This window comes from Elaeis guineensis, chromosome 2 (genome assembly GCF_000442705.2).
Source record: "Elaeis guineensis isolate ETL-2024a chromosome 2, EG11, whole genome shotgun sequence".
Classification (NCBI taxonomy): Eukaryota; Viridiplantae; Streptophyta; class Magnoliopsida; order Arecales; family Arecaceae; genus Elaeis; species Elaeis guineensis.
The window spans coordinates 114380047-114397967 of record NC_025994.2 but is presented as its reverse complement, the minus strand read 5'-3'; the positions used below and the strand labels follow the sequence as shown (position 1 = coordinate 114397967).

Below are 17921 nucleotides of genomic sequence, written 5' to 3'. Positions count from 1 at the left end.
ACTGCGGGTGCATTTAAATTTAAAACCACCACCGTGAGGCGCTCCCACACGGAGGCTCTTATCTTTGGACCCATATGAATTTCTATGCGGTGAACACATGGGATGGATTTGGGCTCAGGATGGCAACCAAGTTGGATCAGACCAGATTAGAATGGGTCAGATACAAGATGGATCCAAATTTTATCAACCAAAACTGACTTATTCATTGAACGGTCAAAAATGTAGACCTGACCCTCGTTGTTTTATTAAACAAATAACCTAATCTGATCTATAATAAGTTGGATCAAATTAAACAAGTTAAATGGTTAAGTATTGCCATTTTTAATTTCAGTTGGAATATTCTAAGGCAGATTAGATCTTGCATGGATAAATATTTTTTCTCTGAAGTCTGAAAGTTAACATTATTCATTTATCACATTGCTTACAAGTACTTTCTTGATTTAGAATCCAAATACCTTGAGTCCCTTTGCTCATTATAAAATGGACTTTTCATCTTATATAAGCATTGTATAATGTCTAAGGCATCCAATTAACTTTCAATCACCTGTTAGCATCGGCTTAAAGTTCTTCGCAAACATTTATCTAAGATTACATCTATCTAGTCAATCACTAGTTATGCATCTAATGTGTCTGTCTTTGCATCAAATATAAAATAGCAGAAGATATATGTTTGATTTATCTTGAAAAAGGATAAAGAGCATAAAATTGGTACCTGCATAGAATACCAAGCGGACCATTTGATAATGAAATCACATGGCCTTAGCAGCAATGCAACCATAATCTAGTTTAATATGCAAAATGCACTCAATGTCACATTTTTATGTAGTTATCAATCTTTCTTTTACCTAGAAATTATTTTTTGATATTTATCATAGACATAAATATTGAGATTATTTTGTGATCAAGTTATATTATAACTTCAACATCTAGTTTCGAAGTGGGATAAACTACTTGATGATATGTGCTTATTATCCTTGATAGCTATAAGTAGGACCAGCATAGATTAGGACAGATAGAGATAATACAAAATTTACATTTCAAAATATTTTTATTCCTATTTAATCATTTTTAATTACCAAAGTATAGCTAACATGTAACAGGTATCACGTAAGTAAAAAGACAAATTCATCTTATTTTCTTGCTACCTTTTTAATTTTTTTTTTTAAGACCATACCAATGAAGGAAAAATATGATGAGATAGTATAGTTTTGGTATACTAGAATCTCCGGTTTGACCAACCCGTAGGGGATGGGCAGTCTTACTGCTGGCCCTGAAATGTCTGGTTGTCATTTTTTTAAAATAAAATTATGTAGTTTTTTTTTTTTTTTTTTTTATACAAAAGGTGATCATACAACTTCAATATGAGTACAAATATACAATTTATAAAATCAAAAAATAAAATATTTTATAAAATTTGTGGGCATGTTTCATTAATTCGTTAAATTCAATCATCAGTATTTCCAGCAATATTAGAAGTGATATTCAGTATGTCATGGGGAAATGGGTGGATCTCCGGCCATCATGTATCGTAATAATATAGTTTTCTTTTCCATTATTGCAGGGCCTCAAGAAAAAAAAAATAATTTTCTCATGTTTATAAGAGATTTTTGGGTCCGGCCCAGTCGCGATCACCTTCAGCTCAACCCTCGGCCAGGCTCCGGGCTCGGGTTCATCTTGGATTCGGGAGCAGTCGATGTATCCGCGACGGTTCCATCTGATATTTTCTTTTCTTTTTAGATATCTCCATCCCACGGGCACCGTGGAGCAGAGAGTCGTCAGTATCAGCTGGTGATGTGATGAGCTGCTCATCATCATCTTCTTCTTCTCTTTCTCCCTCCTCCTTCTCCCTCCTTCCTTCTTCTGCCTCAACCGCAAAAGCAACCTTCGTTTTCTTCTACTCCTCGTCGAGCTCCAAGAGATTCTCCGGTATCCGTGCGTCCCGTTCGGCCTACCTCGGCTCCCTCTTATCGCACAAAAGGGTATGACGTGCACTTCCTTTCTTTGCAGCTCAAATTCATAGTACTATTTGGGAGCCTGCATGGTTATTTGTCCATCAGAGCTACTCCAGCAAAGAATTTATGTCAGGAGAATCGGGGCCAAGAAGGCATCCGGACTTTGACTCTCGTGTCTTTCATGTGCTTGATTTATTGCCTTGCCGAGTTTATTGTTGTTGCTCTTGTAATCCGTCGATGGAATGTAACCCTCACGTTGTGGATTTTTTTTCCCCCTTCCAAAATAATGTAGGTTTCGAAGATGATGATTTTGAATATGTGATTGATTAGGAAGAACTTGTTCTCAGGAGGGATGGGAAATTAAAGAGCTTACAAGTAGCACTAGAATCCGTGCAGAAAAGGGAGGAAAAATGTCTTCGAGATGGACAAACCATCTTAGAGGTTTGCCAAAAAGAGCCATGATGAGGAAGTGTCTCGTGATCAAGTTGAATAATGTGTCTAAGAAGAGGTTGATGAAAATAATGACCAAGGATTGAAATACACTTTGTCGAGGACTTGACAAAGATTGGGGGTGAAAAAAGGAAATAAGTGCCGTTGTGTATTGTTTCTACAATTCTTTTTCGTTTCTAATAGTAAATTATAACATGAAATGGAAATATGAATCCCAAGAATATGAGAACGAACATGCTAGAGAAAAAACCAAAAGTGGAGTGTAGCCATAAAATGGCCTTGAATGTTAATGAGTAAGCATATCATTGATGTCAAAACTATACCTACTACAGCTAGAAATTCGTTATATACAACTCCATTTTAACTTCAGGGAAACTATATGACAACTCCATTCACTTCAGGGAAACTATATGACTAAGATGCAACCTTGTCTAATATCTTCTATTTCACTAGCTTAGGTTTGTATCTGTCAATTGTCATAACCTGGTCGGATATATTTGTGCACATGGTGGAAACAAAAAAGTCACTCTTCAGTTTTTTGGCTGTAGTTGGCAATACAGTATTACTTTTGATTTCTTACATGCTTGTCTTTCTATAACAAGTAAAAATTTATCTTCAATAGTCCCCTTTGCTTGTCCTCTCAATTTTCTGATGGTTTAATAAATTGTTGTCTTTCCATTAAACACATTAACAGATCAAGCAGCAGCTAAATCTGGATGTGGCTCCTGTCAAGGGTGCACGCAAAGATTGTCAGCGTGCCAGGTCATCTCGTTTTTTCCACTCCCATGAGTTATGTGGGCCCTCAGCTAGAGTTGTATGATGCTCTGTTTCTGCTTTCAAGGCATAATATTATGGTTTTTTTTAGAAAAAAGAATTATATGAATTCAAAATGATTCTTGTTGCTGTCCCTCCTTGTTATATGGATACGAAGATCTACATAGTGCTGTAAAATGGTTGAAATGGACATGCCCTTGATTGTGCTTCAATTTCTGGTTGCTGGATGTTGACCGTGTGCAAAAGTAATTTAGCTGATTTTGAGATTATTGTAGCTTTCTCAACTGGATCCTAACTAATAGGTGTCAATGTTGACAGGAAAGTGTGAGGCATAGGGAATGCATCAGCCTAATTGGTTTTTTGATGTATATAAAACAAGTTAAAACAAGGTGTTCCAATAAAGTCATCATTTTGAAGTACGTGATAAAGTTCATGGCTATGCATCAACACTACTAGTTTAGGTTATGCTTGTACTAAAGCATGGCTAGAAAAGAATATTGCAACTCCGATGACTCATATGTTTTAGATTAGGTTTGTTGAAGGAATTAATTATTGACTTGGCTGAGTCATAACTACTAAAGGTTACATGAAGCATATTGGTAAAAACTAAAAAATTGCAATAAGTTAGTCTACTACTTATATGATTTAAGAGGCACACTCTATTCTCAATTCTCATGATGGAAACAGTTTCCAAATATGATGCATATATCATTGAAAAGTAAATATATAATTGGCAGCACAATCTGACAATAGCTAGTGTCTCCTAGCGATTAACCTACAATGTGATACTTTTTCCCCCACTATTGAACCTGAGGGAAACACTCTAAATAGGAAACTTACAACAAATTATTAGTTATGCTATCATGAATATTCAATCTTAGAAAGGACATTATGTTGGTTTAGAAGAACTAGAACTCTAATTTCGTAATATGATTTGAACAGCCAAATATAGACAAAATGTCTATGTTTGGCATGTTATCAATCATTCTCACCAGTATCTTTCTTGACACTGTTCACATTATCATCTGTTGATGCATTTGTTGGAGCAAAATTTGAGATTATAGGTGGAATTGGAGTGTGTTCTTTCATTTTGATTTACTTATTATAACTTTGTCTCACCCCTACCCTGCTACCCATACATGTTCTTGTATAATCCATGCATTGAATTTGTGTATATAAGTTTGAGCTTAAAATAGGCAATGGTGAAACAATTGATAGAACAAGGAAGGCTAGGAATTGCTGTTGCTGCGCCCCTTTGGCTTGCAATTCATACCCTGATGACCACATAAGGATGTTATACAGTGAATATAAATGGCATTATCTGATTACTAAAGCTAAATAATTATTTGAGTAACTGCATGATTCCATATGGAGTTCTTTAGTTAATATGCTGATGATCTTGTCTTCGAAGTAGATTGTGGAGTGAGGTCTGAAAACTCAGGTTCAGTTTCAATTTTGAAGTTTTAGCACTGAAGTTTTTGCCAAATAAATTCAAGAATATGAAAAATTGGGAAATATCAAAATAAGAAAAACCTAAAGCAAGTCGACAAAATAAATTAAACATTTTTTTTAGTATATGATGTAGTGTTTAGGACGTAGGCGTGCTTGTTATTCATCTTTGATGGTCTGTGCTGAAATAGTCAGAAAAACATTTTTTTGAAAAATTGATGAAGATCACAAATATTTTTCATGTTATTTTAGAGTATAATATATCTTTCTAGTTTGATGATAATCTTTCATATGGAGCTCTAAATCTCTTCAATATTTAAGCTCTAGATTGTTAACATATCTCGTTCTTTATATTTCTGTCAACCCAATATCAAAATGTTTACAACTCATTTCAGAACTTTCATATTTTTAGTTTTATTTGTCAAAAAACTTTTTGAAATTTGGAAAAAAAAAAGAAAGATTGACAAAGAAAGAGAAAAATTTCCATAAATATACTAATTTAGGATCCAATAGTCAGTTTCAACTGGAATGTGACCAACCTGGGTTTTGGATCACTTTTGATGAAACTGAAATGTTCAAAACTTCAGATGGTGTGTGAGTTTTGCCCAAAAGCTCAGTCCTTCATAAAATCTGTCCGGTTAATTGCTGATAATAGGCAGTTGCATTAATTCAACCTGTAATTGGCTTGCTATAGTTGAATACTTGATTAAAACATGAAGTTTTCCGACCTTGTTTCTAAGTCATTGAACAGTGTTTTTACTTTTACCCAAAAAAAGAGCAATCTTTTATTGAGATATGATCTTGTTTCCAAAGTAGAGAGAAAAAAGACAAGACCTCAACAAATGGTAGATTTGGATGACCTGGCCTAGTCATTCTCAGAACCTGGATGAGACATTGCATACTCAACCAACCAGAAATATCATCAGCTTTCATGAATTAATCTGATCAATGCTTCTCAAATTATGCCGGTACCATTGAAGGAGCTAGCTAGGAGGATTTTTACCAGTGATGTGATGTGTTTGAGAAAAAAGAATTAAATTTCAGATTTTACATATGACTTGTAAATCAATAGCTAGAAAAGGATTAGATACTCAGATTCATGGTTCTTTTTTCAAGAATAAACAGTTTTCATGTCTGTTCATTCCAGTTGAACAAACTGATGCTATTGTTTTTCATGTCATGTGTGCTGTTCAAAAAAGTTACCAACTATGGATAAGATGGATGTGATTGAAAGATGTAGAGAGGGTGCATCATCATTTTTAGGGATTTGATTCTGGCTTGATATGCATCAAATATTTTAAGGAGATGTTGCTTGTTGTTCTTCCTTGCTTCTGATTTTTCAAGTGCTTTTTGTTTCTCACACAAGAATCATGGAATCTCCATCTCCATCTCTCTCTATCCCCGCCTCCTTCTCCTTTCCTTTTCTTCCTTCCTCCTTCCCCATTTCTGTGGGGATGCTGGGTATGTTTTGTTCTGATTTGAGAACTGCTTAAGCTTTATCAAAATATATATCAATTTTCTTTGAATTTATGTATGATCATCATGCTTTCAAAGTATTTACATATGATGTTCTAAGATATCAGATCAGCCATGGGTGTGGTAAACATTGAATTGAACCTCGTTTGTTGTTTATTTGCAGCATGGTGCTAAGAAAGTTAAATGTTTGTTGATTTTCAGACTTCCAACTCAGTGTTTTTGCCAAGACCATCCAAGTTCTGTGATAGACAAAAGTAGTTACCCTCAAAATGCTGATTTTCCTCGCTATTACTCAAAGAGGGAGAAGAAACCCTTTCCTATACCCATATTGGAGCTAAGGCGTGCGGCAAGAGAGAGGCAAAAGAAAGCCAGGGGAAAGCCCAGAAGACCAATGCCACCACCAAAAAATGGAATGCTGGTTAGAAGCCTGATACCAGTTGCATATGAAGTGATGAATGCAAGGATTTTGTTGATAAACAATCTGAAAAGGCTAATGAAAGTAGTGCCAGTGCGAGCTTGCAAGTATCTTTCTCCACTATTCCTCTTCCTTTGAGCATCTTGCATAATGTTGACATAGTTCATTGTTGCATCATCGTATCGGACATTGAATGTTATTGTTGCGTTGCCTTTCAGCACCACTGTTGTATTTGTAGTTTTACTTAAATATAATGATAATGAATGCTTCAGGAAACGGTTAGACTTTATTGACATTCAATACAGCTGGTCGGTATATATAATCAATCATTTTAAAGTAAGATTTATTTAACTTCCCATTTATATGCTACTCTTGTTAAAACCATAAAGCCTTTGTTAGCCTATGGAGAACTTATTCTGTGTGAAGATACCACAAAACATGTACTGGTGTATCTTTTCTTCAATATGCTCAAGTTTCTGATTTTGTGCCTACACCAATGAAAAGTATCTGTAGTTAGAACTGAAACAATTAAAGTGCAGTTCTTTTGTGGCTGTCTTAGACTTGGAGTTGCTGACTTCATTTGATCTTCAGTACCTGTTTGACACTTGAGGCCAAACTGACCAAAATGCTCCCAACTGATTGTAGCCTCCCCAACTTTATGTGTAGTCAGACCATGGTAAGTCTTAGCCGGCTGCACATATCACCAATATTCTGGTGTCTATTACCATATCAGATATGTCTGTTGAAACCTTATGTTTTCGTGCATGTAGAGTTTGGTCAGTTTTGTTGTTTCCCATTGCCTATGCTTGTTTTTTGATCGGCTAAAGCAGCTAGTTATGTATGTAAGGATTTGCAGATTCTTTAGTAAACAATGTTTTCTTTTCTTTCTTTTTTTCTCTTTCCAAGGTATTGCAATGAAATTCATGTTGGCCAGACTGGGCACCCATTCAAATCATGCCGAGGCCTGCATGCAGATAAACGCAGGGGTCTGCATGAGTGGACTAATGCAACAGTAGAAGATGTATTTCTGCCCATTGAGGCCTACCATCTTTTTGACCGTCTAGGTAAGCGAATCTCTCATGAGGAGAGGTTCTCCATCCCCCGAGTTCCAGCTATTGTGGAACTTTGTGTCCAGGCTGGTGTCGACCTTCCTGACTTACCCACCAAGCGGCGGAGGAAGCCTGTCATTCGCATTAGGAAGAGTGAGATCATTGATGCTGATGAAGATGACTTGCCTGACCCCAAGCCTGATAAATTTAATAAGCCGATTCTGGATGAAATTCCTGATTCTGATGCAATTCCACCATCCAGTGCCGAGGAGACTGCTTCCCTTTCTGAGGAGACACTTGAAGCATGGGACACTCTTAGGCAGGGTACCGGGAGGCTGATGAGGAAGTATGCGGTGAGGGTGTGTGGCTACTGCCCTGAGGTGCATGTGGGACCCAGCGGGCACAAGGCACAGAATTGTGGGGCATTCAAGCACCAGCAGCGGAATGGGCAGCATGGCTGGCAAGCAGCAGTGCTTGATGATCTGATACCACCGAGGTTTGTGTGGCATGTACCAGCAACAGAACCAGAGCTGCAGCGAGAGCTGAGGAACTTCTATGGACAGGCACCAGCTGTGGTGGAGCTGTGCGTTCAGGGTGGAGCAAGAGTGCCAGAACAGTACAAACCTACCATGAGGCTGGATGTTGGAATACCAACCAATTTGAGAGAAGCTGAGATGGTGGTATGACTTTTACCTAATTCTGCATCTAAACTAGAATGGCTGGAATATACTCAGAGAAGTACTGTTTAGCATATTGAGGCAGATTAATCATTCACCTCAAGCTCTTCCTAGATGTCCCAGAAATGATGGCAATCATTCACTTTGGATGCGCTGAATCAGCATTAAACAAATTGATGCTATTTTTTCGTGTAGAGGTAACCATTTCTCAGTGTATAATCCATTGCTGGTCGTACTTTGCTCTAATAGCTATGGTCATTCAAGGGGTGTTTGGACGCCCAGCTAAAATATCTGTCGAGTATCTTGCATGATAAAATGAGATGCAGATGGACTGGCATGCCCTTTATGGTTGTGATAATCGGACAATTTTTCTCTTGGGGTTATCGTTGTGTTTATATTCTGATCAATTTGTGATGGCTATTCATGAAGGGCTCAGAGTTGAAGAAAGGAATTTTCAAGTGTTTCATTCTTTATGAATCCTAATCAGCAACAATTAGGTTTCATTCTTTCCCTTCCACTTAACGGTAAAGGGTATGCTTAGATTCAAATCCTTTACATGTAACGGTAATAAGAATTTAAGATCTTGCATAGGATATGCTTAGCTTAGATTCACCTCTCTTTTAGAAAATAATGTAGTATACAATTTGTTCATAATTAGGATTTGTTTGTCCATGATCCTGATCACATAATAAATTATACTCTTATATATTTTATTATTATTATTATTATTGTTGTTGTTGTTGTTGTTGTTGTTGTTGTTGTTGTTGTTGTTGTTGTTATTTGCTCTATCTAGTTATATCCCAGAAATAAAAGAAAATATTTATCATAATCTAGTTCTCTCACAAAATAAAATATATGCTACTAAAAACATCCGCTATCTTTTGCTTCAATGTATCGGCAATGCCCATAGAAATACCATCAGGCGTGTGGCCCCTAACATGATATTAGACTCTTCCTCTTGGGGAACCCCATCCCATTAGTCACATTTACGTCTTAGTTGGAAGTTTGAAGAGAAAAAAAATAAAAAAAATATTAATAAGCGAATGTATGTGTGTGTGTATATATATATATATATATATATATATATATATATATATATATATATATATATATATATATATATATATATATATATATTGATTAGGTATTTAAAGAAAGAAAAGAAGAGAATTTCTTTTCTTCCTAGTTAGAAGTAAAGAAGAAAAAGAAAAGTAAAAAATATTATGATTTTTTTTTTATTATTATATTTTTGAAATGAATCCAATAAATCTAAAAATTTAAAAAAAAAATATTTTTAAATATTTTTATTAATTTTTTTATCCACATAAGTCTCAATCGGATGGAAGGTTTAGATTGGAGGTTTGAAATAACATTTAGGATTGAAATATAATATTAATTTTATTTTTTATTATTAAAAAATAAAATAAAAAATTTATTAATTTTTAATTTTTTTTACTACAAATCTCTTCATTTTGAGAAAAAAAATTACAGACTTAAAAAAATTTATGTTCCTCCTTCTTTTTTTTTTTAATAAAAAAATTTTCAACATATTAATTTTCATTCTTTTCTTCTCTCCTGTTGCTCCCTCCCAACCAAAACGTTAATGCACCTCAACTGGAACCGAACTCCAACCGATTTACCGTACAAGACGGAAGAATTTTCCAGAATCCAACCCTACATATTAATTATATCTTGTAAATGGATTGCATCCAAATGAGAATTTGCTTGAACTAGATCCGACCCGATTGGAGCTTTGCTCCTCAGAGCGAGCAACCAACGGGTTCGATCACGACTCAACCCGTTTTCACTTCCGTCCGGTCTCCGGACATTACTCTCCATTCTTCGATCTCACGCCGCGGTCGTGTCGTCTCCTAGCCCGACTACCAGAAAAACCCTTCAGGAGGAGGAGCGGTGAAGAAGAGCGAAGGAGGCGGACAATGGCGAGGCTTCTCCGAGGGCTCTCCGCTTTTTTGCTTCTCCTCGTCGTCTCGGCCCTTCTTCCTCTCGCCCTCTCTGCCTCCAAAAAGCCATCGCCGGCCGCCCGGAAGGAAGACATCCCCTTCATCAAGTGCCAGGTCTGCGAGAAGATCGCCCACCAGATCTACCAGCAGGTCAAGAAGAAGGAGGTCCAGATCTCCCCCAAAAAGGTCCCTCCTTCCTCCCTTCTTGCTTCCTTCTCGTCTTGCCTGATTCGAAGTGTGGTTCTGTTTGATCGTTTGATCCCATGACTAACTTTTAGTTTGATCTCTCTTTTTCTTTCCTTTTTGGTTTGTGTGGTTGGGGTGGAGATAGGTTTCGGAGTTTCAAATAATTGAGATAGCTGAGAACGTGTGTAATTTGAAGAAGGAAGAAGCGGACTGGATTCTCCAGATTGATATTGTTGAGAATGGAGATAAACTGGAGGTAAGAGAACGATTTTTTCTGAGTTGATTTGTGAGTTTCGTAGTTCGGTTAATTTTATTTTGATTTCACGTTGATTTGATGCTTTGCGTTGACTAAATTATAATGGTGATGTGGTTTGTTGCATTTGGAGTCAGAGGAGTGTTTATATTTGACGAAATTCAAGAAGCCTTTTCTATTATTTCCCTCTCACTTTGTAATATTTTGTAAATATTCTTCGCTTAATAATTTGGTTGGTTCCCTTCCATTTTACATAGGGTATTATAATATGAATGGTTTCTACAACATAAAGAAATGCTGTTTTGGTAGTATATGCCTCGCAATAAGTAATTATGTGCCCACCGTTATCAAAACAATTACTAGGTCTTTTGTGTAGAATCGTGGTCTTGATCTGTTGGGTGGATGTCTGGCCAGGACACCACCTCTCAAGATCTTTTCAGTACCACGCGATGCAGTAGGAAGAAAGAAAAAATAAAACAAAAGAAAAAACAATCAAAATACGTGGATCAGCCACAAAAGGGCTCGCCTCCACGGGGCATGCAAACTTCACTATGAAAAAAAAATTTACAAGAAGAGACCTCACCCTCAATCCTTGTACACCCAATTTTCTCTCACTAGAAGTTCCCCTCACAAAAGCTCTCTCTCTCTTGAAGACCCCCCCTGAACCCCTGAAGTGCCTGGCGATCGCTGTCCAGGAGTCTCCTGCTCTTTCTCTCTCAGCACTCTCGCCTCTCTCTCTTTTCTCGGGTTCGTACAGGTTTCGTACGGCGCAAATCCGAACCACCTCACTGTTTGTTCGTCACAGGACCCTTTTTAAGGGTTAAACAGGGTTTAAGCCTAATTAGATTAGGTTTAAGAGTCCTAAACAAGCCAAATCAACCTCCTGAATCGTCGGATCGTCATCGAAAATCACCTGGGCCCTCCGATCGCGCTTCGGTCCACGAAATAATGTCGTGGACCGCGAGAAACGCTTGGGAAACGCCCACGCGGTCCACAGGCCCCGCCGTGGACCGCCCGGTCCACGGTGGACCGGGGCAAAGGGGCCAGCAGGCCGCTGGGCCTGGGTCGGCCCGCGTGCGCGGGCCTGCGCGCCCGCCTGGGCCGCAGGCCTGGGTCGCTCGTCCCGCGCGGGCCTGGGTCGCGCGTCCCGCGCGCCGCCGTCTGCGGCCGCACCGCTGCCGCCCGCCGCCGGTCGCCGGCGGTCCTCCACCGCCTCGAATGTCGTGCCGACTTCAAAAGCTCGTATCTCCTCCATCCGAGCTTCGTTTCAGGTGATCTTGGTCTCGTTGGACTCCGTTTTTCGCCGCGAACCTCGCTGTGGGCTCAATGTGGGCTGAATCTCGAGGCGTCAAATCCTAACAATCTCCACCTCGACTCGATATTCGGCCTCTTTCAAACTCCGAGAGCTTCTAGATCTCCTCTCCCCCATGCCCTGGAGCAATCGCCTGCTGATCATGGATGGACAAACATGGGAGTCGAGTCAGGCTGCTCGATCCCATCTCCGTTGTATGCTGTGCTCCTCCTGACCTGAGATTTGCTCGGGACATCGTCCTGCGGCAATAGGAATCTCACCTTGCGACGTCGCCTCTCGTCCTCCCGAGTCTCCTGTCTCGTGCCCGATCCGCCTCCTGGAGCTCCACCTCGCTCTGGGCTCCGTCTGGCTCCCGAAGTTCCACCTCGCACTGGGCTTCCTGTCAGGTAATAATATCCTCTGCTCTCCTTCTTCCCCTCCAGCACAATCCTATCGCCGCGTAGCACCCTCAGGATTCCTCCACCAGCTACCGTCCTGTAGCCTCTCGAATCCAGTCTGCTAAGTGAAATAAGATTCCACCTGAAATCGGGTATGTATCGGATCTCCCCCAATCTTCTCACTGCACCGTCATGTGTCCTCCAGCTGACCGTCCCAATGCCTCTGATCGCACAGCTCGATCCATCCGGCAGATATACAGTGCCCTCACTGTTCTCCAGGGAGTCAAACTGCTCCTTTCTGCAACATACATGATAGGGACATGCAGAATCTAATATCCACTGCTGGGAAGAAGTAGATACCTCGTCAGATATCTCCAGGACATCTTCATCTAAATCGCTGCCGGCCATTGTTACAGCAGCCACCGTCCGATTTTTCAATTGAGGGCAATCTCTAGTTAGATGCCCCAACTCTTCACACCGATAACACCTGGTTTTGCTCAAGTCCCTTCTGGACTTAGACCGCCCTCGTTGCGATCTCCTGTCGTTCCGTCTACCGCCTCCTGCTCCTTCAAAAGCCACCAAAGCTGAACTACCGCCACCTGAGCTCGAAGCTGGGTTCTCCCTCCTGAGAACCTCGTTCTGGAGTATCGCCGCGGTGACCTCGTCCATCTTGATAGTGCTCTTCCCCATTAGAAGAGCAGTCACCAAGGACTCGTACGAAGGAGAAAGCGACGCCAGCAAAACTAGCGCCCTGGTTTTCTCCTCAACATTCTCGCCAACGCTGAGAAGGTCGGTGAGGATCTTCTGGAAGTGGCTCAAATGCTCCTGCACGCTCTGTCCCTCAGTCATCCGCAGTTGGTAAAACTGCTTCCAGAGGAAAAGTGTATTGGTGAGAGACTTCGCCATGTACAACTCCTCGAGCTTTGACCACAGCACCGTCGGGGAAGTCTCGCTCAGCACATGGATCACCACCTCATCCGTCAGGTACATGCGGATGGTACTCACCGCCTGCATCTGTAGCCGTTTCCAATCCTGCACCTCCATGGTGGTCGGCTTCTCATCGCACAAGAGAGCATCGATCAATCCCTGTTGGATGAGCACGTCCTTCACCCTTGCCTGCCACAAGGAGAAATTGCTCTTACCATCGAACTTGTTAATCTCCATCTTGATTGTTTCTGTCTTCTCCATCTTCAGTCTTGCTCACCACCATTGCAATCTGCGTCCTTGTACCACTTTGCTCTGATACCACTTGTTGGGTGGATGTCTGGCCAGGACACCACCTCCCAAGATCTTTTCAGTACCACGCGATGCAGCAGGAAGAAAGAAAAAACAAAACAAAAGAAAAAACAATTAAAATATGTGGATCAGCCATAAAAGGGCTCGCCTTCACGGGGCATGCAAACTTCACTATGAAAAAAAAATTTACAAGAGGAGACCTCACCCTCAATCCTTGTACACCCAATTCTCTCTCACTAGAAGTTTCCCTCACAAAAGCTCTCTCTCTCTTGAAGACCCCCCCTGAACCCCTGAAGTGCCTGGCGACCGCTGTCCAGGAGCCTCCTGCTCCTCTCTCAGCACTCTCGCCTCTCTCTCTCTTCTCGGGTTCGTACGGCGCAAATCCGAACCACCTCACTGTTTGTTCGTCACAGGACCCTTTTTAAGGGTTAAACATGGTTTAAACCTAATTAGATTAGGTTTAAGAGTCATAAACAAGCCAAATCAACCTCCTGAACCGTCGGATCGTCACCGGAAATCACCTGGGCCCTCCGATCACGCTCCGGTCCACGGAATAATGCCGTGGACCGCGAGAAACGCGTGGGAAACGCCCACGCGGTCCACAGGCCCCGCCGTGGACCGGGGCAAAGGGGCTAGCAGGCCGCTGGGCCTGGGCCGGCCCGCGCCTGCGCGCGGGCCTGCGCGTGCCCAGCTGGGCCGCACGCCCGCCTGGGCCGCGGGCCTGGATCGCGCGTCCCGCGCGCCGCTGCCGCCCGCCGCCGGTCGCCGGCGGTCCTCCGCCGCCTCGAATGTCGTGCCGACTTCAAAAGCTCGTATCTCCTCCATCCGAGCTCCGTTTCAGGTGATCTTGGTCTCGTTGGACTCCGTTTTTCGCCGCGAACCTCGCTGTGGGCTCAATGTGGGCTGAATCTCGAGGCATCAAATCCTAACATGATCGATGAAGAAGCTAACTTGCTTCGTTGTCGTAGGAGCTGTAAAATGGGCTCTAGTGGGCCCAGAAAGCATGAAATTGTAGCGAATGTTCTTCCTCCTGCAGTGAAAAAGCTACCTAGATCTTCTGTTTTGTTGGATTCATTGCACCTTTTACTTATTATTACAGATTCTAGGCCATCTTTGAACCCATGGTGCAGAATCTAGAAATATGCGCTGGAGGCACAAGATGAGCCACTACTGTTATACTGGAACATTTACTTATTTGTGTGTTTTTTTTTTTTATAGTTTCGGTAATATCAGTTATATTCTGTTACATATATCATACAAGACTGTATAAGTGGTTATGCATGGAAGGATATCCAGTCTAACCTTCTGAGAGTACTTTGGCACTTGATTCTTGATCGTTTAAAAGTTTGCAACAGCGCCCCATTTTGATTTCAATAACGTATCATTGTTTTTTTCTTGAAAGATCCTGAATCTTATTTTGGGGGTGTTGATAGGACCTTTGGAAGGAGCAGAAATCTAGGAAGTTAAGGAACTGAAACCTGATAATCTAGTGCTTTATTACCATATGTATTGTTTCGTGGGTTTAGATCATTGATTTTGGTTAGTTGAGATGTTGATGAGTTCTACTTACTCTGACATTATATACCCCTTCCTGGAAGATTTGTCTTTTCGCTTTCATATGCTCATTTTTCTGAAGTTTCCTCTCAATTTTTTTTCTTTTCCTTTTTTTCTTTTTTGATGACTATTTGTCTTCATGCTGATCTGCTATAACCTTTCTTTAAACTTTGCATCCTAGATTTAAATGACTATATAATAAGAATAAAGAAAATGTAGCCTTGATGACAATCACTGCCTTAGAATCATCCATGAAGACTAAGACATATAAGACTTGCTGGTCATGGTTAGATTTTCTTTCACCATCCTTTTTTGATTGATATATTCTCTTGGGTAAGAAGACATGACATGTAAGTGCAATTTCAAGAATATATAGATCTTTTTCCTTTTTCCTTATAGTGGTTTGTTGTTCCTATGTTGTTATGCTTACATCCTTTTGCCACATGTATTCTTTTTACGTGTGTGTATGGCAACTATTCTTAAAGGCATTCCATTGCCTGGTTTATTAAATTAGTCTTCTTTTTTACCTCACCAGCTTGTTGAGCAAGGCATTGAGGGACAATGTAATTCAGAATGCAAGACTATCGAGCGTGCTTGTCAAGAGGTAAAAAACTTGCATTTGTTGTGACCATTGATTGGAATTATGATTCTGTGGAATTCAGGGTAAAAAGGTATGTATGTTTACTTTTTGTTGTCTTTATGCCATATATCTCAAGTTACAGAGCTACTTTGAAGAAATAATCGCATAGAAAGTAAACATCATGTTCTAGTTTTATGTAAATTCTTCTGTAGTATGGAAAGAATGATATATTAGATGGATGAGGAAGTAATAACTGGTCTTTGAAATGTCATTTATTTTAGATATAATTTCCGTTTAGAAATTTGGATTCCATTTAGGAACTTGGTGATCACTGCATGATTGCATGCTAAATCCATTTTGTCTTTTGCCAATTAAAAGTATTAAATAAAAAAAAAAAACTATCTTCCATTAAATTACATCATTGTGCCTGAACTTAGCTATCAGATTTAACACTAAAATGGATTTTCTTTTTGCCTTCTTCACTGCTTAGAAAATGAACCCAATTATGGTCGTTGACATCTCTTTGTTGATTAAATACTGTGGAGGCTGTTCAGTCCTGAGACCCAGTGATGAAGGTATTGAAAATTCATGGTTTGGCACAATAGTTTGGCTGCTCTAGTGAATGAAAATGTTCAAGGAGCAATTCAGCTGTCCATGTTGCATATATCCCTCATGGCTGGGTCTAAGACTTGCTTTTGCATGAATTGACTGAAATCCTTTTTACCTGTAGAATTGGTCGAATTTGATGCTGTGGCGAGATGGAAACTCACTATCTAAGTGGAAAAAAGATTCATCCTGGGGGAGTGCTTGTTACCTATTGGGTGTTTTTGTTTACTAATTGGTGCAGTTGTGCATGCGGGACAAAATTATTTTATCCTTCTTGGTTATCAGAACAATTACTTGACATCCATTGTATGTTGATATTTAATATAACAAAATATTTGCGGTTGTTGATGCTCAACCCCTTCACCTCTTCTTTTCCTTTTCTTTGCAGGTCATGGGTTACTCAGATACTGATGTTGCTGAATTTCTTTATAGCACAAAGCCTTCAATTGATTCATTGGTTAATTTTCTTTGCAATGACCTTTCTAAAGCATGCTCTGTCAAGCCACCACCCATTCCCAAGGTAGTCACAGTACTTTATATTAATACTGCTATATCTATAAACGAATTGCTGCTATAACTTTAAGGAATAGCTCTCTTATTCACATCATTAAGAAACCATAATGCCTTTCTTTCCTTTTTTATTTTCCATCGAACAACCCAGATTTCTGCAGACTCATGTTTTAACAGATACAGAAATTTTTGGGATGAATAGCTAAATGGACTCATAAATGACATATAGATGTGGCAAACTTAGTTGCCAATGGTTATACATGTGAATCATTTATTATATTGTCAACAGACTGATTTTTGTAAAGTATCATACGTTCTTGATATTTATTTCAATCATATTATTGCTGTATGCACGAAAATCCTCCCATCCATCCTTCGACAAAATAGAAGATTGTAGAGCTGCATTGCATTTCAAGAACCATAGCATAACCATTGGCTATGAAAGGCTTATTGGATTCCCCTTGTCTGATGCTTCACCTTTGAGGTGAAACACCTTAGGGGGTGTTCGGTTCGCGATCAAAATCGGAGTCGGAATGGATTGGAATGGGAACCGGAATGGTCATATCTCCTGAAGCATTTGGTTTGTAACCAGAATCAAAATTAGAATCGAGATTTGAATCCTTAGGGGAGAGTTGGGATTAAATTTTAGGGGAATTGAGCCATCTCATTCTTCCTCAAAATCAGAATAAGATTGGGATTTCCCCCAACCAAATAGTTGGAATGGGAGTTACCCATTTTCATTCCCATTCCCATTCCAATTCCAAGCCCCAACTGCCCCCAACCAAACATCTCCTTCAAGTTTATGAATTAAACTATATAAAGTGAGACATGCACCATGTAGAGAGCCTACTATGAGATGCACTTCACCATGTAGAGAGCCTACTATGAGTTGCATGAAGTAAAATGAAAGGAGAGAACTTGTCCATTAGTTATTTCTTTATGTTGTGTATGGGCTCATACCAGACACAACTCTCTTATCCTTGATTCTTGTTAACTAAAATTTGGTTTTAGCAAGTCCAAACATGGCTGTTATATCTTTGACCTAAAATTTTCTTTCACATGCTTCGTCATATTTGTATTAATTTTCCTTGTTACGAAGTAAAA

General features: G+C 39.9%; 2 protein-coding genes across 2 annotated transcripts in view; both read left to right on the top strand.

Annotated features, from left to right (window-relative positions):
* Positions 1-1694: 1694 nt before the first annotated feature.
* On the top strand, positions 1695-8625 carry LOC105042836 (APO protein 2, chloroplastic). Its single transcript, XM_010920178.4, has 4 exons — positions 1695-1979; positions 3097-3164; positions 6303-6623; positions 7423-8625. Exons 1-4 carry the CDS (start codon positions 1797-1799, stop codon positions 8249-8251), a joined length of 1401 nt encoding a protein of 466 aa, XP_010918480.1. The 5' UTR covers positions 1695-1796; the 3' UTR covers positions 8252-8625.
* A 1313-nt stretch (positions 8626-9938) lies between these two features.
* Positions 9939-17921, top strand: part of LOC105042827 (uncharacterized) — a 9086-nt gene continuing 1103 nt past the window's right edge. Inside the window, exons 1-4 of the mRNA XM_010920168.4 lie at positions 9939-10389; positions 10535-10645; positions 15657-15725; positions 16696-16827. Of these exons, the coding sequence (XP_010918470.1) occupies positions 10180-10389; positions 10535-10645; positions 15657-15725; positions 16696-16827 (522 nt within the window). The 5' untranslated portion in view covers positions 9939-10179. The remainder of the gene's footprint in view (positions 10390-10534; positions 10646-15656; positions 15726-16695; positions 16828-17921) is intronic.

Coding starts and splice junctions, on each gene's coding strand:
- LOC105042836 (XM_010920178.4), top strand. CDS start 1,797: ATGAGCTGCTCATCATCATCTTCTTCTTCTCTTTCTCCCTCCTCCTTC. Junction 1,980..3,096: donor CCCTCTTATCGCACAAAAGG/GTATGACGTGCA, acceptor ACACATTAACAG/ATCAAGCAGCAGCTAAATCT. Junction 6,624..7,422: donor GTGCCAGTGCGAGCTTGCAA/GTATCTTTCTCC, acceptor TCTCTTTCCAAG/GTATTGCAATGAAATTCATG.